Source organism: Danio aesculapii, chromosome 16 (assembly GCF_903798145.1).
Source record: "Danio aesculapii chromosome 16, fDanAes4.1, whole genome shotgun sequence".
Classification (NCBI taxonomy): domain Eukaryota; kingdom Metazoa; phylum Chordata; class Actinopteri; order Cypriniformes; family Danionidae; genus Danio; species Danio aesculapii.
Window position 1 is genome coordinate 36,286,191 of NC_079450.1, and position 25,654 is coordinate 36,311,844.

Consider the following 25,654-nt stretch of genomic DNA (forward strand, 5'->3'; position numbering starts at 1 on the left):
ATCCAATTAAAAAACTACTTTGAACACACTTGAACAAACATCTTTGAAATGTCTTTAGAGACTGCATGCAGTTTGTTTTAGATGCTCGCATTACTGAGAAAATTTGAGATTAACTGGACTGGCTGTATAATATAGGGCCATTTAAGGCATAATACATAGTGGTCAAACAGCAGAGGCCTACAAAAACAAGGCCTAATTGTATGTTTACATCAAAAGAAGAAATAAGTGATTTGGTTAACCAAGAGAACAGTGCAGTAGCTCAAACCTATTTTCATATCAACTCGGAATATATACATTTGCAAAGCATTTAACATTTGGCTAAATGCCATTCAGTAGTGTAAAGCTGGAGTTTCAGGTGAATTTGGATGGCATAAAAGAAAATCTTTGATGGTCGGGACAGGTACATGAGTCATAATGGTTGGTCAGAAAGGCACTATGGGATACTATCTATAGAGTGTTAGCTGGACCGCATGTTGTGAGGTAATGGATGTTTTTGTTTCTTCAGGGTGACTCAGTCTTGAGTTGTTTTGCATCAAAAAGCACATATTTGCTGGATGTTATTTTAGAGCTTCAAAGAAAAGTGTAATATCCAAGGCATATGTTTTACTTTTGGGTGTTTCTCGTTGTGTTGTTTTTTGATTTTAAGGTGTTGTAAGATGAGCAAATTATTGATGTGATCTACCAGACTGTGCAAACAACTTTTATTTTTTTGCAAAATTTAATGGGTAGTTTAGTTCAGTTCAGCAAGGTCAAAGTGTAGCATGAGTTTTGCAAATATATTGCTTTTTACCAATCTATGTTACATTCCATGACTTTTCAAACACTTTCAGGTAAATAATTGTAAATACACGGTAAACAATGATAAATACATTGTAAATAATAATACAAAAAGCACATTAACAGACATTTAACTGACTATAAGAAACTTTGCAACTACATGTCAACTTACACTAACCCTAACTCAAACCTAACAGTCTACTTATAATCTAATGAGAATTAGTTGACATGTAGATGCAATGGAACTTAAATTCAACAAACGGACCATCAAAATAACATCTAAAATATATCTAAAAAGCTATGTATATATAAATATATATTGAATGATAATGATATACATTTAGATATCAGATTTTAATGCTTCCAGATTTAAAAGAATACTCCAACAATGACTGAAGCCACAAAAATTAGAGGGTCCGTTGAATAGAATAACATATTTTTGGCCAATAAATTTTTGGTGGCCAATAATTTGGTACATCTCTAATATCAACACATTTTTAGAATCCCATTGTTACACATTCCTGCTTTGTGATTGGCTCTTAGATCAAGATAGAGTAAAAAAGTCAAGAGCTTATCTTTGTTATTGACAAAAAGTTTATTGCGATTTAAAATAATATTGTTTATCGGCTCAGCCGATATATATATATATATATATATATATATATATATATATATATATATATATATATATATAAATATATAAATACATACAATTGAACTCAGAGTTATTAACCCCCCGAATTATTAGCCCCCTGTTTATTTTTTCCCCAATTAACAGAGAGCAGATTTTTTTTAACACATTTCTAATCATAATAGTTTTAATAACTCATTTCTAATAACTGATTTATTTTATTTTTGTCATGATGACAATACATAATATTTGACTAGATATTTTTCAAGACACTTCTATACAGCTTAAAGTGACATTTAAAGGCTTACCTAGGTTAATTAGTTTAACTAGGCAGGTTAGGGTAATTAGGCTATTGTACAACAAAGGTTTGTTCTGTAGACAGTCGGAAAAAAAATTGCTTTAAGTGGCTCTACCCTTAAGTGTGGACAGTATGTACACCAAACCACAAGATTTTTTGAGGATTTTTAAATTAATTTTTAGTTTAAATTGAATGCTGCATTCATAAATAATTACTTTAAATTAATGTGTGGATGAAAAGAAACCAGAAATGAATGTCTACGTTACAAAAATGCGCTTCAAGATGAAGCAGCAGCGAAATGGAGCAAAATATCTATCTATCTATCTATCTATCTATCTATCTATCTATCTATCTATCTATCTATCTATCTATCTATCTATAGATAGATATATAAAATATATATAAAATAAATATATATAAAATATAAAATAAAATATATATTTGATCTGTAAATGGGCTACTGCAGTTATTCCTTAAGCATTTTCTATATTTTATATTTTCTGTGTTTTAGCAGGTTGGAGGGCAGCAGGGAGACTGGTGCTATAGTGTAAACATGAATATTTATGTCTTTCTAAAAAGATATTCTCACAGCCATTACTAAACTAATTTTGAAGTTTTACAAAGTTATTTCTGCCAATTTGTGAGGTTCAAAATGGTTTTCCTCATTCAAATTATAGCTAGGCCTATTTCAGGCATCACTCTGAAGCAGTGATTAAACACTACATTCAATCAGGGATGTGACAAGATTATTTCAATTCAATTCAATTCACCTTTATTTGTATAGCGCTTATACAATGTAGATTGTGTCAAAGCAGCTTCACATAAAAGGTCACAGTAAATAGGAACAGTGTAGTTCAGTTTATAGTGTTGAGTTCAGTGCAGTTTAGCTCAGTTCAGTGTGGTTTAATAATCACTACTGAGAGTCCAAATACTGAAGAGCAAATCCAACGATGCGCAGCTCTATAGATCCTGAACCATGCAAGCCAGTGGCGACAGCGGAGAGGGAAAAAAAACTTCACTAAAGGCGGAAGTGAAGAAAAAAAAAACCTTGAGAGAAACCAGGCTCAGTTGGGCACGACCATTTTAATTTCTCCGCTGGCCAAACTTTTGTGCAGAGCTGTATTTGTTTTATTTGTTTTATTATTTGTTTTAACATGTCGTACCAAATAATCTTTTGTGTCTTAAATGTTATTAGTAATATACAAATTTGTATAGAATTTGAACAATCTAATCAACTTATAGGTCACTTTGGATAAATGCATCTACTAAATTAATAAATGTAACATAAATAATATAAAGGTGGTTGCTGTGCGCAAGTTGGAGATGGTCCTTTTAATGGGGTATATGCAAAAGAACTTTTCATTTTCAGTAAGCTAGCTCAAGCACCTCCAGTGAGCTGTCATGCCATTACAAAATCACCACATTTAAGATATGATTTCTTTAAAAAAATGATGATCTTCATTGCTTGATTGGTATTTTGTGCAGCACCATTGATGTGATCCTGTGAAGAGATGATGCCAAACACAGAGGACCTCAAGGACAACACATAGATAATGCCAACCATAGAGGACTTCTAGAGGTCTTCATAATCCTGGACCAGGCCGTATCCTGAGTAGATGCTGTGGTGGTCATGGAGGAGTGGAGAGCATCAGACTGATTCCTGAAAGACCCCAGTGACAGGCGAGTCTGTCCCACCGGTGACCTACACATGCCTGCAGCTTCTCCAAGATGGACGTCCAGCCTCCGGCGCCTAGACTGCAGCTCTGCACAAGAAGTTTGGCCAGAGGAGAAATGGTCGTGCCCAACTGAGCTTGGTTTCTCTAATGGTTTTTTCCTTCACTTTTGTCAATTGGTGAAGAAAAAAATGAAATGAAACCACACTGAACTGAACTAAACTGATCTTAAACTCTGAAAACTGGACTGAGAGTTTCAATTTACTACAACTGTGATTGGCACAGATTTTGGCCATTGGGATGACTGGTTTAACTTTACAGTAACACTAATTAAGATTTTAGAACAATATTAGGAGTATATTGAGGACATGGAAAAGGGAAGAGAGGGTAACGTTAAAGAAAAAGCCTTTAAATATTTAGCATAGCCCCAGCCGAAGCATTCAAATCCCGTTTTTCAGTACCATCCACACGAATCGGTTCCCAGGCTTTTTTTCTTCAGCAAATACAGCATGCAGTAGGAAATAGTTGACATACTGGGAGAGTCAAACTCTTTATGCTGGACCGTTAAACACTGTGATCGTTCATTTACAAAAGGATGGCCTGGTTGGGTGTGAAATTTCCTAGCCTGAAATTATCTCCCAGTCCACCCTTTGCTTAAAATGTTCCCTGAATTACTCTGAATGAGAGTAAAGGAGAGGTGTGAGTTGCCTTTTTACCCTACACAGAGAACATTATGTGAAGGATCACACAATTGTATTACCAATATTATCAAAATATATTCAAATATACAGATATTTATTCAACAAATTCAGCAAATTGTCCAAAAATATTTGTTTTTCCAAAGCTATATGGACTGGACAATGCAATGTCAAAATCCATTTCCATCACCGTATGAACTCTATGAAAATATTGTATGTACCATGAAGTGTACAATGTAGGTGTTCAGGGACAAAAGCAAGTAGGTGTGCACATTCTATTGCAACATATGTATTTATGTAACATATGTGTCACGGATTGGTCAGGCTCTCACGATCCCCACTCACGAAGATCACCATCACCTGACTTCTAATGAGCACACAGCTGCATCACATTCACGAGCACCAGATAAAAGCACAGCACTCCAGTCGCTCATTGTCCGGGCTCGTCTCGACGAAAGCGGACAACTGAGCGACCACTCAGCGTAGTCATCCTCAGCTAAAACAAACGCTTTACTTACCTGTTCTCTTTGTATTCCTCCTAGTCTTCCTGGTCCACCCGAATCGTCCTGTCTTCCAGTCCTTCCAAGTCTGTGTCATCCTCTGTCAGCTGTATCTGGTGTGTGCTGTCCATCCTCGTGTATTCCTGTTACCCAGCCACGGAGGAAAAGACCCCAACATCATTCCTGATCCTCCTGGCTATCCTTCATGTGCTCCTTGTTGTCATTTAATAAACACCCTAACGTTTCCTTACCTCTGTCTCCTGTCCGCTTCATAACAGAAGCCCGGACCCATAACGACGACAACATGAGCACCCCCGATCACTTTCAAGAGCTGGTGGACCAGTTGAAGCGGATTCTACAAGCCACCAGCTCCACTTTCCAACGCACCACCAGCACCGAGCACTTCCGCCTCCACAGTTTCTTCTTCGGCCCTTCCTTCCAGTCCCATGGCCCGACCAGCGCCCTACTCAGGCGGAGCGGGGGAGTGCAATGGTTTTCTGTTACAATGTTCCCTCATATTCGAAATGCAACCTTCTCTATATCCCACAGATAAGTCAAAGATCGCCTACATCGTATCACTACTCTCTGGGCCTGCACTTAAATGGGCTGAGACGATCTGGAACCAAGCCGGGCCGGTCATGAATTCCATCACTACCTTCACGGAGTATTTCAAAGAGGTGTTTGGACGTTCTGATGGGGAAGTAGCCGCTGGAGAGCAGCTGTATCATCTAAAGCAAGGTACTCTATCTACACAGGAATATGCTCTCCGGTTTCGCACTCTGGCAGCTGCAAGTGGATGGAATGAGAGATCGTTGTTGACCACGTACCGGCTCGGCTTGGAACCCACTCTCCGAATCCAGCTGGCCACATTAGATGATACTATGGGTCTGGAGAGATTCATCCAACATTCTCTCCGATGTTCCGATCGTCTCCGTTCCTATCAACAGGACACCATCACCCCCTCGTCTGCACTCCTCCAATCGCCTGAGTCAACAGCCTCTCCAGAACCAGAACCCATGATAATAGAGTCTGGAAGACTGACATCAGCGGAACGACAGAGGAGGCTGACCCGGGGTCTGTGTCTATACTGCGGTGTCAGTGGACACACCCGTATGGAGTGTCCCCTTCGTCCCATTCGGACTTCAGTGAGTGTATTCAGTACGAATATTGAACAATGTAAACCACTTACTACCACCGTACAAATAACTACTGCCTCTATTTCTCTCCTTGTCACAGCCCTCATCGACTCCGGGTCAGCAGGGAACTTCATCTCCCAATCCCTCTGTCGTCAACTCCACCTACGTACTGAGGCGTCCTCGCATATCTACCAGATACAACCGATAACCCAGTGCACTCGATCTTCGACCCGTATCCATCGACAATGCGAAGACATCCTTCTTCAAGTGGGGTTGTTACATCAAGAGAGGATTCAATTTCTGGTTCTGGAGGGTGCAAATATGGACATCATTCTAGGGCGCCCGTGGCTGGTGAAGCACGATCCCATCATCTCTTGGGCACAGGAGAGATAAAGAAATGGGGATCTGGATGTACACCTACCTGTTTTCCAAATCTCCCTCTTCAAGGTCGGAACCCCATTTCTTTGTTTACAACATCGGTCGAGAGTCCTCCTGAGAAGCAGTCTATCCACATTCCTAAGGAGTACAGCTCCTTTCATGATGTCTTCTGCCCCAAGAGAGCTTCCCAGCTACCGCCACATCGGCCATGGGACTGCGCGATCGACCTAGTTCCAGATGCCCAGTTGCCAAGAGGTAGGATCTACCCGCTCTCGCTTCCAGAGAATCAGGCAATGGAAGATTACATAAGGGAGGCTCTGAGTCAGGGGTACATACGTCACTCAAAATCACCAGCCGCCTCAAGCTTCTTCTTTGTGGCCAAGAAGGACGGAGGGCTGCGTCCATGCATCGACTACAGGGTCCTAAATAACGGTACAGTAAAATACCGATATCCCCTTCCTCTGGTACCAGCCGCTTTGGAACAGCTCCGAGAAGCTAAAGTCTTCACTAAATTGGACCTCCGCAGCGCGTATAATCTGATAAGAATACGTGAGGGGGACCAATGGAAGACAGCATTCGTGACCCCTACTGGCCACTATGAATATGAGGTCATGCCTTACGGTCTGGTCAACGCCCCCTCCGTATTCCAAAACTTCATTCATGAAGTCCTCCGGGAGTTTCTTCACCACTTTGTAATAGTGTACATAGATGACATCCTCATTTACTCCCGGAGTGAGGCCGAACATCGCCAACACGTTGCGGAGGTCCTACACACATTGAGAGAACATCACCTCTACCTCAAAGCGGAGAAATGCTCATTCCACCAGAAGTCGATTCATTTCTTGGGATACATCATTGACCAAACCGGTATACGTATGGATGGGAAGAAAATTGAGGCTGTTCTATCCTGGTCAGAACCCACTTCCATTAAGGAGCTCCAGAGGTTTCTTGGGTTTGCTAACTTTTATAGACGGTTTATCAAGGACTACAGCAGGCTTACATCACCTCTCACTAATCTCCTCAAGGGTAAACCCAAAGGACTGGAGTGGACCAAAGAAGCAGCCGCAGCCTTCCGCCTTCTTAAGAAGGAGTTCACAAGGGCCCCACTCCTGACTCATCCTGACCCAAATCTTCCTTTCGTGGTGGAAGTGGACGCATCCACCACCGGCGTCGGGGCAGTATTATCCCAACATCATGATACACCGCCCCGACTGCATCCCTGTGCCTATTTCTCTCGGAAGTTGAGCCCGGCGGAGCAGAATTACAGCATAGGAGACAGGGAGCTTCTAGCAATCAAGCTAGCCTTGGAGGAGTGGCGTCACTGGTTGGAGGGAGCCAAACATCCGTTCCAGGTGATCACAGATCACAAAAACCTCCAATATATCAAAGAGGCCAAGAGACTATGTCCACGTCAAGCCAGATGGTCACTTTTCTTCTCACGTTTTGATTTCTCCATTTCCTATCGTCCAGGACCCAAGAATCTAAGAGCAGACGCTCTCTCTCGTTTACACGAGCATCACGATCATGAAGAACTCCCAACGAAGATTCTTCCCGAACACATCTCCATTTGTCCGATCACCTGGAACGCTCCTCCAGTCGTTGCCACTCCGGAAGCCCCTGCTCCGCCGGGATGCCCTCCTCATCGGCAGTTCATACCACCTGAACACCGGGTAGATCTGATCCACTCCTTACATACCTCGCTAGGCACTGGACATCCAGGGATCAACAATACTCTCTCGCTAGTATCCCAACGATTCTGGTGGCCAAACATGGCAAGGGATGTGAGGCAATATGTTCAGGGCTGTAAGGACTGTGCCCAATCCAAGAGCCCACGTCATCTACCCGCTGGAAAGCTCCATCCCTTGCCGATTCCGAACCGTCCCTGGTCACACCTAGGAGTGGACTTTATCACTGACCTCCCCTCGTCAGAAGGTAATACCTGTATTCTAGTCATCGTAGATAGATTCTCAAAGTTTGTCAAACTAATCCCTCTGAAAGGTCTTCCCACAGCCTTTGAAACAGCCGACAATATCTTTAATCAAGTCTTCAGGTCATTTGGTATTCCAGAAGATATTGTGTCGGACAGAGGTCCACAGTTCATCTCACGTCTATGGAAAGCCTTCTTCAAGCTCCTAGGTGTGGCCGTCAGCCTCTCTTCTGGATATCATCCCCAAACCAACGGGCAGACAGAGAGGAAGATTCAGGAGGTGGGACGGTTCCTGAGGACCTTCTGCAGTGGTCACCAGAGCTCCTGGAGCCAGTATTTGGGCTGGGCAGAATATGCCCAAAATTCACTGCGGCAACCCTCCACCGGACTCACGCCATTCCAGTGCGTCCTGGGCTTCCAACCACCGCTCTTTCCCTGGGATGGCGAACCATCTGATGTCCCCGCAGTGGATCACTGGTTCCGGGAGAGCGAGAGAGTCTGGGACGAGGCTCATCAACATCTGCAGAGGGCAGTCCGTCGAAGCAAGGTAACCGCCGATAGAAGAAGGTCTGAAGAACCCAGATACACACCCGGACAAAAGGTGTGGCTATCCACCCGGGACATACGCATGCGACTGCCCTCTCGCAAGTTAAGTCCCCGATTTGTTGGTCCCTTCACCATCGTGGAACAGGTTAACCCCGTCACCTACAAACTACAATTACCCTCTCACTACCGTATTCACCCTACATTCCACGTATCACTCCTGAAACCCTATCACGATCCTGTTCTTCCCTCCACAGAGCCTGACCACGAAGAGGAACCCCCTCCTCCACTGCTCCTAGAAGAAGGAGCCGTCTACGCAGTGAAGGAGATCTTGCGTTCCCGACGTCGTGGTGGCCAGTTGGAGTACCTGGTGGACTGGGAAGGGTACGGCCCCGAAGAAAGGACATGGGTTCCCAGAGCTGATATTCTCGATCCTAGTCTCATGGTGGAGTTTCATGAGAGCCACCCTGAGTTCCCAGCGCCTAGAGGCAGAGGGAGACCACCACGGCGTCGGAGGTGTCGGCCCTCAGGAGCGGGCCCTGGGGAGGGGGGTACTGTCACGGATTGGTCAGGCTCTCACGATCCCCACTCACGAAGATCACCATCACCTGACTTCTAATGAGCACACAGCTGCATCACATTCACGAGCACCAGATAAAAGCACAGCACTCCAGTCGCTCATTGTCCGGGCTCGTCTCGACGAAAGCGGACAACTGAGCGACCACTCAGCGTAGTCATCCTCAGCTAAAACAAACGCTTTACTTACCTGTTCTCTTTGTATTCCTCCTAGTCTTCCTGGTCCACCCGAATCGTCCTGTCTTCCAGTCCTTCCAAGTCTGTGTCATCCTCTGTCAGCTGTATCTGGTGTGTGCTGTCCATCCTCGTGTATTCCTGTTACCCAGCCACGGAGGAAAAGACCCCAACATCATTCCTGATCCTCCTGGCTATCCTTCATGTGCTCCTTGTTGTCATTTAATAAACACCCTAACGTTTCCTTACCTCTGTCTCCTGTCCGCTTCATAACAATATGGGTACTTCACACATAATATGCACAAGTTCTTCCCATCAAGATTCATATGAAAGGTTATATTTTAATTCCTGCCAGCATTCATCATTTATTTATTTACTTAATATTATTACTATCATAATTTTATTTTAATTTAATTTATAGCTTTGCTGCTATACGTTTTTGTGTAAACAATATAGTCCTTTTTTTTATTAAAAACAAACTTTAAGGGCCCTGTCATACATCTGGCACAATTAGGCGCAAGATGTGTTTGGTGCGATTTGTTGCTAGTTTCAGACCAGTGCAAACCTACTTTTTACGTTTTGCACCATGTTGTTTAAATTGCAAATCCATTTGCACCACTTTGTGGACTCATGGGTGTGCTGGTCTAAAAAGGAGGTGTGTTAAGGCGCTTCGTTGGCACGTTGTTATTTTGAGGAACAGAAATAGGCTGTGACACTGACCATCTAAAAGCAGGTCTAAATCCAGTGCAGAGCATGTTAGTTGTGCGCCTATGTGGGTCCAGTTGCTTACACATTGCTTAATACACACATGATGTACAGCAATACACAAATATCTTAACATTTGAAAAAAATTAAAGGATTAAAAATAAAATGTCATAAAAATTAGTATTTTCCAGATAACTAAAAAAAACACTGTCTCCATGCCTTCTCCATCTCAGGGGGCTTTTTTCAGTTCATTCATCACAATTTGCATTTGTATAATGTTGTTATTATTATTAGCAGTATTATTTATTATATGCACATTTATATCTATTTTAATAAAAACAAGCTTACATTTGTCCACCTGTCGGGTTTTGGAGACGTATGCATCACCATATGGGGCATAAGAATATGGCGTGTGTTTGGATATAACTCAGTTTTTTGACCACACTTCTTTATTATTGTTCATTTATTAGTTTGCTGGAAATTCATTCATTCATTCATTTTCTTTTTGGCTTAGTCCCTTTTATTAATTATGAGGCAAGAGCGCTACTCACTGTGCCACCATCCTGCCCTTTGCTGGAAATTAGAACTGAATTTAGAAATAGTTTTGAAGTAGATCTTTGCGCTTAACAAACTAAATTAAATATGTAGGCTAATGAATGTCTTCAGCGGAGTGCGTACAACACAGTTTCCGTATCCACAAGAGTAAAGAGGTAAAGTAAAGAGTAAAAGTAAAGAGAAATCAAAGAGGCCAAATGGAGGAGGCTCGTTCTTTATCCTCACTCTGCAGATGCTCTATTTAACTGTTTTCTCTCTAGTGAAGCGTTCAGTTTTTCCACTTACAAAGTCCGTCATGTAAATAGCAAATGCACCATGATGCGACGCAACTGACTCTTAAGGGGAATGAGAAATGAGACTCTGATTGGTTTAATGCACATTAAGTTCAAAACACACCCATAACTCATTAAGACAATAAGCAAAACCCTGTTAGACCATGCGCCATGGTGCAAACCATATTTTTCCACCCTTAAAATAGCAAAAGTGGATTCGGAGATGCTCTTAATGCTTTTGCGCCATGTGCTTTTAGACTTTGTGCCTAGATTGTTGAAATAGAGCCCAAAATGTTAAAATAAAACAAAATTTTTTTGACAATGTAAAAAAAGTTAGTCATTTTTGGTCAACCACTTTAAAAAAACGAATGCATTATTCACCATTTCAGTATTTTATACATGTGCAAAAATGTTTTTCTAAAATCAATTCAATTAAAAAAATTCAAAGTTTCGTCTTGTTTTCAACTAAATAAAACAATGAAGGATCCAGATATACCGAGAGACTAAATTAAGTATTTGTAAGTATTTAGTACAATGTATTTTGTACCCCTCCACCCCCCCACACACATATAGTTTATGATGAGTCCTGGCATAATGTATTTTATAGGTGTACAAAACACTTAATACATGGCCCTACCCCACCTCACCTCACCCCTAAACCCAACCCTCACAGGAAACCTTTGGCAAATTCTGAAAGTCGAAAGTATGATCTTTAAGCGTATTGAATTACAAGGATACAAGGCATGTCCTCTTAAACCACCTTAATAGTGTACAACTAGGTCATACCCATATAATTATACAATTTGTGTCCTCATAATCTATGTAAACAAACACACACACACACACACAAACACAAAACTTGAAGAAAGCTGAAAACCTGTAACCATTCCCTGTCGTGTTTGTTTTTCCTATTATAGAAGTAAATGGTTACAGGTTTTCAGATTTCTTCAGAATATTTTCTTTTGTGTGTATCAGACTAAAAAAATAAACTACTCGAGCCTGACTAAATGTTTCACTTTTGGGTGAACTCTCCATTTATAGCCTCAGTATATATGCATCCTTCAATATGAAATAATTATCAAATATAACAAGCACGAATGACTTCAAATTATATCAGCTTTCTCTGAAAATACTTGTTGCTTGTGTGAATTTTGTATTCATAACCCCTATCAGATCATACTGAGAATCTCATCCACTTCCAGGTAAAGCTGACACTCGCTGATCTTCGTCTGATATGCGCCATTTTGCTGACTTTGTGCTGTTTATGGTAAACAAGAACCACATCTCAGCAACTTGATGAGTACATGGAATGGACGATAACATAAATTCAGTAGTCATCGTTAAACAAAATCATATATATTTTACAAATCTGGACAGCAGTGGAACAGTGGTGAACGACCGTACAGTCAAACCGATTCAACAATACAACCGTTCAATCAAACCCTCCCTTTTTACAGAGGAATTCACTCACACACTTTGATTCACTTCAGCAGCACTAAAACAAACAGTTTCATCCGTACTGTAAATCTGTCACACACACACAATATTTACAGAAGGAGCACATCTCTCTCTCTTTCACTTCAGTCAGTGATTGTATAGTCACAGTTACTGCAACAGCTACTTCACGATGCTCATATATTACAGTGTGATCAATGCTACATCATAGGAGGGCTGTGGAAAACACTGGGACGGGTGAAGGGAAACGGGCTCGCAGCCGCACCCTTGTGCTTTCGTGTGTGAAATATATGGTCACAGGTGAGATGATGAACGTCACAGGTCAGAGGAGAACTACCATGGCGATAGTGTGTGATTGAGACTCGCAAAACACAAGAACTTTGCTGTCAGTTTCTCCGAAGAATGCTGCGTTCCATGATTTTGTTTTACATCCATACGTGTAGCATAGAGTGCAAATATATATGTTCATAATAGATGCTTTATTTTTGTCTTGTTTTCCAGTAAAAATATCCCCCATAAAACCACAACAACTAATTACTCTGATATTAAAATGCCATAGTATTTTTATCATTATTTTCAAGAATTTCAAAGATCACCGTTGCGCCACTTAAGTGATCAGACTTAACGAATTATTAGTTTTACAGACTCCTAATGTTAAGGAATAGTTCTGCTCTGATTACAACATCATTAAAGCTTGTCCAAACTGGCCTGAAGGTGGCGCTACAGCAACCAAATATCAAATTTTCGCAACACAGGCTCATTGGAAATACGTGTTTTAGTCTTCATTTTTACAAAAACCTCAAAACTTTATTTTAATATACGTTTGACTGCAGTTTCTAAGTAAAATTAAATTTACGGGGCTGTAAGAAGCCAACAAATTTTGTTCTTTTTCACACTAAAGATAGTTATAAAGACATATTATCGATGAATAACGGATTATTTTCATGCAATTCTTTGTACAACACTAAATAAATAACGAGAGGAAAAACAAGACAAAGTTAATGTGAAATGAAGGTGAAAATTACACAACCCAGGCTCATTCTGAGAACATAGTCCTGGGGACGTTTCTGGAGACCGCGAAATACGTCCCGGGAGGTACGTATTTTTGCAGTTTTTGTTTTCGCGAGTCCGCGAGAGGCCAATGTGTTCGCTTTTTCCCGCGCCGTTCTTGCGTAAACCCGCTAGAGGCCGCTGTCGAACGACCTTCCGCCTGTCTGCCTGGATGACATAATGATTGACCGTGCGACTGGCCAATCGGCGTCACACCGCCCCGCAGCGTTTGCTTAAAAAAATGAAATGCAGCCGTACGTACCCCCGGCTACGTATTTCGCGGTCTCCAGAAACGTCCCCGGGACTACGTTCTTAGAATGAGCCTGGGTTGAAATTACAAAAGCACACTTTTCTCTTACATTTGCTTTCAAAACATTAGTGGTTGGGTTTAGGGAAGGATTTAGGTTATTCATTCACTTGGTGATCTGTACAACAAGCTATGACGTGTCTCTAAAATATACAACTAAAAATACCTTAAGTAATGTATTACAGATTTGCAAAAATGTACACGGCTCACTCTAGTGGATTTGTAATCTGAAATGTGTAACAAAACGTACCTGGTGCAATGTATTTTAGGTCTTGCAAAAACTGTAGGTTGAGGCATGTATTTCCAATGAGCCTGGTTCTAATATACTTTAGCAAACTAGTCCAAGGTTTTTACTAGATCGAAACTAAAACAGTGCAGTAAGACTATATATATATATATATATATATATATATATATATATATATATATATATATATATAATAAAAAGAAACAATTTTCTGAAAGTCCAAAAAATTATAGCTCTTCAACAAAATGACATAATTTCACTAGACTTAGAATAAATGTATAAGGGCTCAATGTGAGTAGATAAAATGGAGAGTTTGGTCACTTGGTGGCGCTATAACAGACCAATAAAAAAAAACACATGAAAACTCAACATAGGCTCATTCTGACAATGTAGCTCTATATACATTTCTAGAGATTGCGAATTATGTAACCAGAAGTACGTATGGCTGTATTTCATCTTTAAAACGAATGCTACGGAGCATTATGACGACGTTCCTTTTTGCGCTTTTGAGCTGACCGATTAACTCAATGTGGATGGCTTTACCACTGCTACCAGTTTGTCCAGTAGCTCGCCATGTACGTCAGCGGACTTGAGACACAGTGAGAAGTTGACCACGGCAATGAGGTTCGTGAACAGCAAAGAACAGTTCCAGAAAGCAGATAAAACAAAAAACAGAAGCCAAAAAATAAAATAAACAAGTAAATAACGGTGAGAATGTGGTAAAATCTGAAAACGTGGTAAAAATATGGGCGAGGGCTTTTCTTTTTCTGGATTGCTTTTTAAAACTGTCAGTTGGGTTTAGGGAAGTGGGTGGTGCTTTTGAAAACACAATTGGTTGGGTTTAGGGAAGGATGAGGGGGGGTCAGTCATTCAGTCATTCAGACAGTAAGTCGACAGCAGCCTCTGGTGCATTTACACGAGAACAGCAGGCGTGAATGGCACTCAAGAGAGAAATTTGAGATCTCAAAAAGCGTCTGATGGATTTGCAAAAATTGTAAATAACAGCTCCTGGGACATATTTGGTGCTCTCCAGAAATGTATATAGTGGTACGTTTTCAGAATGAGCCTGGCTTGCGAAAACTACTTAAATGTTAGTCCAATTTACTTGAAATTAGGCATTGTCTATGAGAGCAGTGGCATTTCTTAAAAAACATGGCTACCTCTGCCCTGGCCAATGAAACTTGCCACATATAATGCTTAAAAAGCAAAGGTTATGGTTTGAAAAAAACAATTATGCTATGGTAATTGGGCTGTAGGTTGCACTTTAATAGCAAGAAAATTAAAGGGGATTGAAAATGTTCTGTATTGGCAATAATCAGTGATTTAGGTGGTTATAGCTTTGATAAATAATAAATAATAAAAAAAAAATGTTTTTGTTTTAAAAACACAAAACAAAAACAAAAAAAGCTAAAAATCTTACTGAACCACTGCTTTTGAAACCAATATTTAAAAAGAATGAATAACACTATTAACACTTAATACATTGTTTAGATATTTTTCCTGGAAAACATGGCAAAAAACTGATTAGAAAGATTATTTTAGATAAGTGTTCTTATGGGGTTTTCAGTTTATCAACCAATTCGAGTGCTGTTTGGATGTTCAAAAATCAAACATCTAGTGCCCTTGACCACGAGTGTCAGCAAAGACATAACAGTCAATCTCCTTCCATTTAAAGTCTCTGATTGTCCTTGCAACTGATTGTGAAGGAGCTTTCTTGTGTGTTCTTAAGGCGCAAGTTCATACTGAATGGCATCAAGTAATGAACTGAGAATCAAGAAAGTGAGAGGTAGTGCGACACTGAACGAGGGCCTAAAAGCCAAAGAAGAATAAGGAAGACAAACGGTTGAGGGTGGGGGCGGATGGGCCAGTAAAGTCAGAGCGAAACTCTTCTTCTTTTTTCACTCAAGGCTCTGCTTGTCGTCCTCGTCTCTTTTCCAGTGTTCGTGTGGGATGTCCCAGCATGCACCGCTGTGAGAAACATCAGACCTCCACATGTCCCTGAGTGAGGTGTGTCCTGAGCTGTTTAGCTGCGTTTACGATCTTGCGCTGATGACCGAGCAGATTCACTCCCAGAGCCTGAACGTCCCTGAGAGAAAAACACAAACAGCAGATTCACAACACTCACACGTTGCTGCTTTATTCTGCTAGTTTTGCTCTAATGTATTGATTCAGTACTATTGAAAATGATTGAAACGGTGTAAGATAAATGATTTGATATGAAAATATTCAATTCACCTTTATTTGTATAGCGCTTTTACAATGTAGATTGTGTCAAAGCAGCTTCACATAGAAGATTATAATAAATTGAAACAGTGTCAGTTCAGTTTTCAGAGTTTAAGTTCAGTTTAGCTCAGTTCAGTGTGGTGTAATATTAATTAATATTAATAATAAGTACCGAAATTGCTGTTATCCTATTACCTAATTTTGGTAGATATAGATAACTAACTGTTTGAAATGTAATTTTTGTTATGACTTCGTTATAAGACTTTCTATTAATCAAACATCCTAAAAATAACTTAAAAAAATCCACGTAACACAGCTAATACATTTACATCAAGACAACTTTTGGCAACACTCTAATAACTAAGAAACAACAGTAATATTAATTATAGTAACAGTATAGTAATTAAAAAATATTATTATAAAGTATCAATATTACAGTAATTATTCATTTAGTAATTAATCACAGTATCACAGTTTTATCACACTTTTATCACAGTAATAAAAAAAAAACACTGTTACATCTTGTAAGCTCAGGTGCATTAAATAATATTGAAAAAAATATTAGATACCGAAATGAAGATTAATACACGATATTCTTGAATCTAGATACTGTAGCTAATGTTAACAGTTGGAACCTGGTAGCTTGCAGTGTGACTAGTTTTTTCTTCACTTGTTTATCAAAACAATGATGTCAGTGATGAAATATGAGACTTGATGTGTGAAGGAAAACAACGAAAATGTCAAATGATGTGTGTAAATAGGATTTAACTGTGTCAAAGTATACGGCCTAAAATGCTAGATGTAAAATTAGCCATTTTGATTAGCCAATTTAATTCCAAAAATGTTACTTATCAGTGTTACAAGATACAGGAAATTACACTGAGATGAGAAATTTCATTTGTATCAGAAATAAAACGAAGAAGAAGAAAAATACAATGGCCCTGTGTTATGTATATGCTGGATTGTTAGTGGACAAGCCATTGGCCATCTTGGAATTGTCAACAATTCATAACAATAAGCCGGCAGCTAGCTCTCTGCAACTCTCACATGGTCGCCCACTGAAGCTAAGCAGGGCTGCGCCTGGTCAGTACCTGGATGAGAGACCACATGGAAAGGCTAGGTTGCTGCCGGAAGTGGTGTTTATGAGAGCAGCAGGGGGTGCTCAACCTGCGGTCTGTGTGGGTCCTAATGCCACAGTATATTGATGGAGACTCTATGCTGCTCAGGTGAGATGTTAAACTGAGATCCTGACTCTCTGTAGTTGTTAAAAATCTCAGGATGTCCTTTGAAAAACAGTGGAGGTTTAACCATCCCCACATCATAATAGGCTTCATCACTCTGTTACCAATCAATTGGTGTGTGGTCTGGCGTCACGTCATCCAGGTGGATGCTGCACACTGGTGGTGGATGAGGAGATTCCCCCCCCAAAAATGTGTAAATTGCATTGAGTGTGCAGAAAAGGCTCTACATAAATGTTAGGAATTATTATTCATTCATTCATTCATTCATTCATTCATTCATTCATTGTCTTTTCGGCTTAGTGCCTTTATTAATCAGGGGTTGCCACAGCATATAAATATATACTGTAAATATATACAGCGTAAAAAATAGTCATGTTTAAATTGGGCTCGAGCTCATAATTACAGTTAGGCTCCTTTCACACTTGGTTCAATTGCCTGGACCGTACCCAAGTTCGATTGTTCCCCCCTTGCCACCTTCTCAGTTGGTTTGTGTTTACACCATCTTTTTCCTTCTGAACCCAGTACGCTTGTGTCATCGAGCTGCTGTTGTGTGTACGGATGTTGTTAGGTGACGGACACAAAAGCAAAGCGCCAAAATGGAAAGACGTCCGCACATCAGGGTCGTTCTGCTTTTACTGAATCTTTTGATTTTAGACATACAGAAAGTGACTTGCTTCTATGTGCTGCAAAAATATTATATAAACGTTCGGAACATCATGCGATGTCTGCAGAAGCTGTTTTTGGAGGAGACCAGCAGACATTATTACTGTTATTGCCCTGGCTCAGTCCCGCTTGTCACCAAGGTACAGTAACTTACGTAATACAGACACACACACACACAAATGAACATTATAAAAACAATAGTTTGTTGTACAGTTGGCGGTTCACTTCGGTTATTTGGTACCATTGCATTTGTACCAGAAGTGAGCCGGAGCAGAGATCGCATGAACCGTACTCCGGACCACCTCTTTCAAGCGGACTCAGGTATGGTTCGTGGACGTGCACCCGAGTTAAGGTGACACGTTCACACTAGCTAACCGTACCGTACTCTGACATCAAACGAATCCGGATGAGGACCAAAGGTGCTAGTGTGAAAGCACCCTTAATGTGACGAACCGGGTTGGCCTCGTACACAAGGTGCACCGGCTTGGTTAGGGTTGGGTTTATTTTTTAGGCCTGATCTAAGCTCTACTCTACACTCTCAGAAATAAAGGTACACGAGCTGTCACTGGGGTGGTACCTTTTCAAAATGTACACATTTGTACTTGAAGGGTCCATGTTGTTACCTCAAAAGTATATATTAGTTCCTTCAAATTTTAAGAGGAACACTTTTATACTTTTTAGGCACTAATATGTACCCTTGAGGTATTAATATGGACCTTTTAGGTACAAATTTGTACCTTTTGGAAAGGTACCACCCCAGTGACAGCTCGTGTACCTTTATTTCTGAGAGTGTAGTTACACATTAAAAAAATTACTTTTGCTGTTTGTTCAAATTTAATACTTAAATTTAACTGAAGCAACAAATTCAATGGCTCTGCACTGGCGGGTGACTTTTGTAATTCCATAATATCCACATTGATCATGCTCCCCAGAGGTGAATCGCTGAACAGGTTCAATAGTTTTTTACCTGTCAGTTTTACGAGTTTGTAGACTTTTAAATCAGTCATTTGTAAAATTTAAACAAAAATATTAGGAAATAGTCTCCCCTATTTAGCAAAGCTCACAATAGAACAAGAAATATAAGCCTTGAAAATTGATTATGCAGACACTTAATATTTATATATCATAAATCTATAAATAAATGAATAGATGAGGCATTTGATAGGCTTTAGTTTTAATGAATTGATTTAATTTAATTTAACTAATTAATTGCAGTATTCTTAAAAGAAGCCCATTTAAATTCATGAGTTTTTGTTGCATTTATCCTTAGCATGATGTGTTTCGAATGAAGTGAATCATATTGCGACTGATTTGGTTTAATTGTTTCAATGGTTTGAAATGCTTCTTTTCTCCCATCACTAGTGTTTCGGACTTACTGCATTGTAAGCATGCTGACGCTCTCCAGACTGTGGTACTGCGCTCTCTCAAACGCGTCCTTATAGCGGTCCATCTTCAAAACTGTCAGCCAATCACCGACTGTGTTCACTGATGACAGGTCAGTAGGGGTGGGGCTTAAGAGTGGCTGTGTGGGACTAAAAGAAATGGAAATGTTTAAAAAACGGAAACAAAATGTTGTCTATTAATAAGATAGTAGTAAATGTTGTTTTGAGTAACTCACCGGCTGTGCTCGGCCTTCAGTGAGGCCGGGTGTCGAATGAGACGGTCAAGAGATGACAGGAGAGAGTCAAAACCCGGCCGGTCCTGTCTGTCGGCCTGCCAGCACTGCAGCATGAGAGAGTGAAGAGCTGGAGGACAGCCGTTCGGAGCAGGCAGACGATACTGATCCACCACTGCCTTCATCACCTACACAAACACAGATGACACACACTTATACAAATGACCAGCTTTCCTTCATTGACCACCATTTACTTTGATTAGTTTTATAGTAAACAACCAAACTTAGTGTACACCTTATTGATGATGCCAATCACTGAAAAGCACAGCAAAGAACATGCTCAATATGCCTTAAAGTTTTTGTTCACTCAAGAAAATGGGCAACACTTTATTTTAATGGCCCATTTGAGTATTAGTAGAATGTCTGCTTAATGTCTGTATATACTACTCCTTCAACAGACATTTAACTGACTATAAGAAACTTAGCAAGTACACATCAACTTACACTAACCCTAACCCCAACAGTCTACTTATGATCTAATGAGAATTAGTTAGCCTGTAGATGTAATGTAACAAAAAAAAACAAAAAAAAAAAAAAAAACGGACCATCAAAATAAAGTGTGACCAAAAAATGAAACTATTTATGACATCCATAGAAGGAAAAACAACTACTATGAAAGTCAATGGTTACTGCTTTCAAATATTAAAAATCTTCCTTTGTGTTCAACAGAAGAAACTTTCTTTAGGTTTGTGATAAGTGAAGAAACTAATGATAACAGGATTTTAGGCTTTAGTGAAATATCATTTTAATGCATTTACTGTGTTCAAACTGGGCTCATCTGCAAACTTTTATATAGTATGCCTCATCAATGAGGTGTTTACTAAATATGATCTTTTAATGTCCTTGCAGTGACACATTTTATGAATGTTTTACCAGATATTCATGGCAATCACATGACTGAAAACTATGGGAAATCCAAACACTTTTGAAATTGTATAAGAGAGAAATACAAAAAAAAAAAAAAATGAACAAGTGATTTGGAGGAAAGGGGAACTTAAAAACAGAAGGAACTAAGGTAGAAGATTAAAAAAATAACATATTTAAGTAAGATTTTTTAAAAAGCTGTTCAGAAACTGCTGATCTACTGGATTTTCACACACAACCATCTCTAAGTTTACTGAAAATGCTCTGAAAAACAGAAAACATCCAGAGTTCTGCATGCTGAGGTCAGAGCAGAATGACCAGACTCATAGAAAGACAACTGTAACTCAAATAAACACTTGTTACAATAAAGGACAAGTAGAGCATCTCTGAACAGAGAATACATTAAACCTTGAAGCAGATGAGCTACAGCAGCAACTTAATAATTAAAAAGAACTGACATATACAGATATATTAACTAAAATATACATAAAGTATAAGTTTATATTTGAACCAACCTGATCTCATGAGGAAACTTAACTATTTTACATTTTGTCAGTTTAGTGGCTAATTCATTCGAGCTCAGTCGTATGAAAATGTACGATTTTAAAAAGAGGCGTGGCACCCAATCCCTACCCCTTAACCCAATCATCTTTGGGGGATGAGCAAATTGTACTAAATTGTACGAATGAGATCATACAAACTAGCCACTAAATCAAAAAGTCATGAAATGTGTGAGATCACGTTGTTTTGGACATAGATTAGATTTCTGGCCAGGCCTCAAAACAGCAAATCAATTGGCAATGCTCCAAAACAGACAATTAATTGCATAATAACAATTATTTCTTAGAGATAATTAATTGCGACAGCCCTAATAATGTCAAAATGCAGGCAAAATTTCGGAGAAATGCTTTCACATTGTTGAACATTGTTGAGTATGCTACAAAGGCATAGATTTGCTCTTGACATAGGTGGGGACAAACAACCCTAAAGCGCATTGCGCAATTTTGTGCATTTAAAAACATGAATAAAGTACTTAATAAACTAAAATAAACACTTAATAATACAAAATAAAAATTAATTAATCACGTTCCATGCTGCAAAAGTCAATTTATATGACTGCAATCTGGCTTTGAGTAGGAATGAATGTAGAGAAATTTAGAGAGGTGTGTGACGCAATTTAACAGTTTTATCCCAATTATCGTTTTTCATAATCATAGAGGCCTAAATCAAAACTGAATATCAATTAACTGCACAGTCTTGACTTTAAAAACTTGACTTTAACCCTTTGTGCACAAATAGGTTACTAAGAATTGACGAAGCATATTTTTATTTTGAAGTCGATTAAATTATTGGTAGGGACATTTCAGTAATTGGTAGATATTGGTGGGGACACGTCCCCTCCGTTCATACCAATTGACATACCAACAAAATGAATGCAGTGTAAAAGTAAATTGGAGTTCAATCCAATACTATCAAGCTGTACTTGGCTGAATAAAAGACATTTGGACTGTGTTGTTCATAATGCTTCATGTGATTCAAGTTCAAACGTATTTTTGCAGCAAAGTACAGGTTGGCTAAGTTCACATCTTAGAGCTCTTTAACCGAATAATTCTTTCAAATCCATATAAAGAAAATACTTCAAAGATCAAAGCAGCTAAAAAAATACAGACCTTCAATGTTTTACTATTTATTTGAACACAGTGATTGAGGTCATGAAAATGACTTCTTTAAAAATACACCAAAATCCTCTTAATGTCACACTCTTACACTAATGCTGCTGTAAACTTTAATCCAAAGCAGTCAATTGCACACACAGTGCAGTGGGGTTTCCAAGTTTTCTGAGGACTTTCCATAGACATCAATATATTTTATACAGTACAAACTGTGCCTAAATACAATCATCACACACACAAAAAAACAACATTCTGCATTTTTAGTTTTAAAATGAAGCAGAAAATAAAGATAAAAATGTGTCAGGAAGTTTAAAAAAAATCACCTAAGCAAACACCCACGCACACACTCTTCAGACTGTATATTCTGTCCTCTTTTCCCCAAACCTACTACTAAACCCAACCCTCACAGAAAATAATCTGTATTTTTACATTTTAACACTTCATTCTGTGTGATTTGTGAGCTGTTTTCTTTATGTGGACCAAAAAAAAAGTCTCTACAAGGCAAAATTTACTGGTATTTCTATACTTGTGGGGACATTTGGTCCCCATAATGTAAGGAATTCAAGATACACACACAAACACACACATTTGTTTTTTTGAATTGCGGGGACATTTCATAGGTGTAATGGTTATTATGCTGGAAAACTGTATTGTCTATCTCCCTACACCTTGTCCTAACCCTTACAGGAAATTTTGGGCATATATACTTACTCAAAAAAACGAATTCTGATTTATAAGCCCTTTATAATTTATGCAAGGCTTATAATTCACCGTTTTTTATGAGCCTTTTGAAAAATCGTGACATGGGAAATGTCATTATAAATCACCTCCTTGTAATACCAATGTCATACCCATGACATTGCATTATACACACACAAGTAAACACTATACTTCGGCAGGTGTCAAACAGCCCCCTCTAGTGTACATCTGGTGGATTTTTGAGAGCATGTGATGCAAACATGCCTGTGAAATTTGTAAACATCACCTCTTGGTTGCTCATGTCCCAGTACGGACGTTCTCCATAAGACATGACCTCCCACATGAGTATCCCGAAGCTCCAGACGTCACTGGCGGAGCTGAATTTGCGGTGCTGGAAAGCTTCAGGAGCCGTCCAGCGTACTGGGATCTTACTGCCCTGAATCACACATCAAACACACAAAAATCAAAACACATGACACTGATTTCTTACTACGTTTGATTAAAAGAGGAAGAAAATGTCAGCTAATTTTATTTTCTGCTGATAGATTGGAACAATTGATGTCTTACTGATTCTTTAAATGTGATACTGTGTCTCTCGCATTAATAAGCAGAGTTAAACTAACACTACAATGATTTCCACACATCCTGAATAGCATTTGTGTGTGTGTTTATTCATAACGCACCAGTGAAGCAGTGTAGGTGGGCATGTTGTGGTCCAGGCCCCTCATTAACCGGGACAGGCCGAAGTCAGACACTTTACACACCAGGTTTGAATTGACCAGAACGTTTCGCGCCGCAAGATCCCGATGGACAAAGTTCCTCTCTGATAGGTAACGCATTCCAGCCCCGACACCTCTAACCATCCCTACCAGCTGCAGCACACTGAACTGATCCTCATTTTCCTAGACACAAGATGACAAATGTACTGTAGATGTCATTTCAATATGTCGTTGAATCTTGTCATTTTAAATAAAGACATAACAATAAAATTGAATTTATTATCAATATACATTTATACATATTTTATATATATATATATATATATATATATATATATATATATATATATATATATATATATATATATATCTGAAGTCAGAATTATTAACCTCCCTTTGAATTTTTATTCTTTTTTAAATATTTCCCAAATTATGTTTAATAGAGCAAGGAAATTTTCACAGTATGTCTGATAATATTTTTTCTTCTGGAGAAAGTCTTATTTGTTTTATTACGGCTAGAATAAAAGCAGTTTTTTTTTTTTAAACAATTTTAAGGTCAAAATTATTAGCCCCTTTAAGCTATATATTTTTTCGAACAAGAACAAACCATCTTATACAATAACTTGCCTAATTACCCTAACCTGCCAAGTTAACCTAATTAACCTAGTTAAGCCTTTAAATGTCTCTTTAAGCTGTATAGAAGTGTCTTGAAAATATCTAGTCAAATATTATTTACTGTCATCATAGCAAAGAGAAAAGAAATCAGTTATTAGAAATGAGTTATTAAAACTATTATGTTTATAAATATGTTTAAAAAATCTCTCAGTTAAACAAAGTGGGGAAAAAAATAAACAGGGGGGCTAATAATTCTGACCTCAACTGTAAGAAATACTTTTATTTTATACAATTTCTCCTTTCATGTGATTTCTTCTCACCCTGCGAAAAAGCTTACAAAGAGTACCTATTTATAAACTTTGAGTCTATTTAATTTAAGTTTCATCTCATATTGAAAAAATACAATTATAATATTGCATATAATATAAACCTTGCTATTTATATCATCAAAAATATGTTCTTTCCTCTAATATATAACCTCTAATGTCAAAAAGCTCTGTTGTATTTCATTTATGTAAATTAAAAGACATTTAACTAAATTTAACATATTCTCTAACGCTAAGAAATGCATCTGTGGGGAATTTCATCTTGACATTAAAAAAGTAATATAATTTCTCAAAATAAAATAATGTATTTCAAATATGTACTATACAAAATATTAAACTGAATTTGAAAGAGACTTTCATCTTGTCCTTTTAAAAATAAATAAATATAACTATTATAAGAATTAATTTTATTAATGTACAAAACAAATGAAAAACATTAATAATTAAATAAATATAATATAAATAATAATAAAAATAATAAATTAACTTCGATCTGATCATATTTTAAATAATACATTATAATATTATATGCAATCATAAGCAACTGTTCCTCATGGCAATATCAAATCAAATACAAACATTTTATTATATTTTCACACAATTCTAATCTTATCCATAATAAAAAAGATAGTGACTGTAAGATCTTTTTTCTTACCCTGAGGAAGGCGTCGAGAGGGCCGTTCTCCATGAACTCTGTGATGATGCGTTCAGGAGGTGTGCGCGTGATCACCCCTTCAAGTTTCAGCACATTGGGATGATCAAACTGCCCCAGGACTCCTGCTTCACTGAGAAATACGTTCTTCTCTCGATCCGTCACTCCCCATCGCAGAGTCTTGACCGCCACCAGGGCCTCCCTGCGGCCGATTGGCCTGTAGCGACCCCTCGACACCTCACCAAACTGAGCTGCAACACACATAGACATGCTTTAAAACCAGTGTGAACCGGAAATTGCTGAGACTTTTATTTGAGTATGTTGATGTACTTCCAACTAAATCGGAATATTTAGTAGGGGGTGGGGCTTTCCTTTTACCTATTATTCCCTTGTAGCAAACTA

At 38.7% G+C, this 25,654-nt stretch overlaps 1 protein-coding gene across 1 annotated transcript in view; it reads right to left on the bottom strand.

Moving 5' to 3' along the window:
• Positions 1-15,374: 15,374 nt before the first annotated feature.
• ephb6 (eph receptor B6) overlaps positions 15,375-25,654 on the bottom strand; it is a 116,062-nt gene continuing 105,782 nt past the window's right edge. Inside the window, exons 14-19 of the mRNA XM_056475285.1 lie at positions 25,256-25,503; positions 23,624-23,842; positions 23,227-23,376; positions 19,648-19,832; positions 19,406-19,561; positions 15,375-15,988 (exon numbers count right to left, since the gene is read on the bottom strand). Coding sequence (XP_056331260.1) covers positions 15,883-15,988; positions 19,406-19,561; positions 19,648-19,832; positions 23,227-23,376; positions 23,624-23,842; positions 25,256-25,503 — 1,064 coding nt within the window. The 3' untranslated portion in view covers positions 15,375-15,882. The remainder of the gene's footprint in view (positions 15,989-19,405; positions 19,562-19,647; positions 19,833-23,226; positions 23,377-23,623; positions 23,843-25,255; positions 25,504-25,654) is intronic.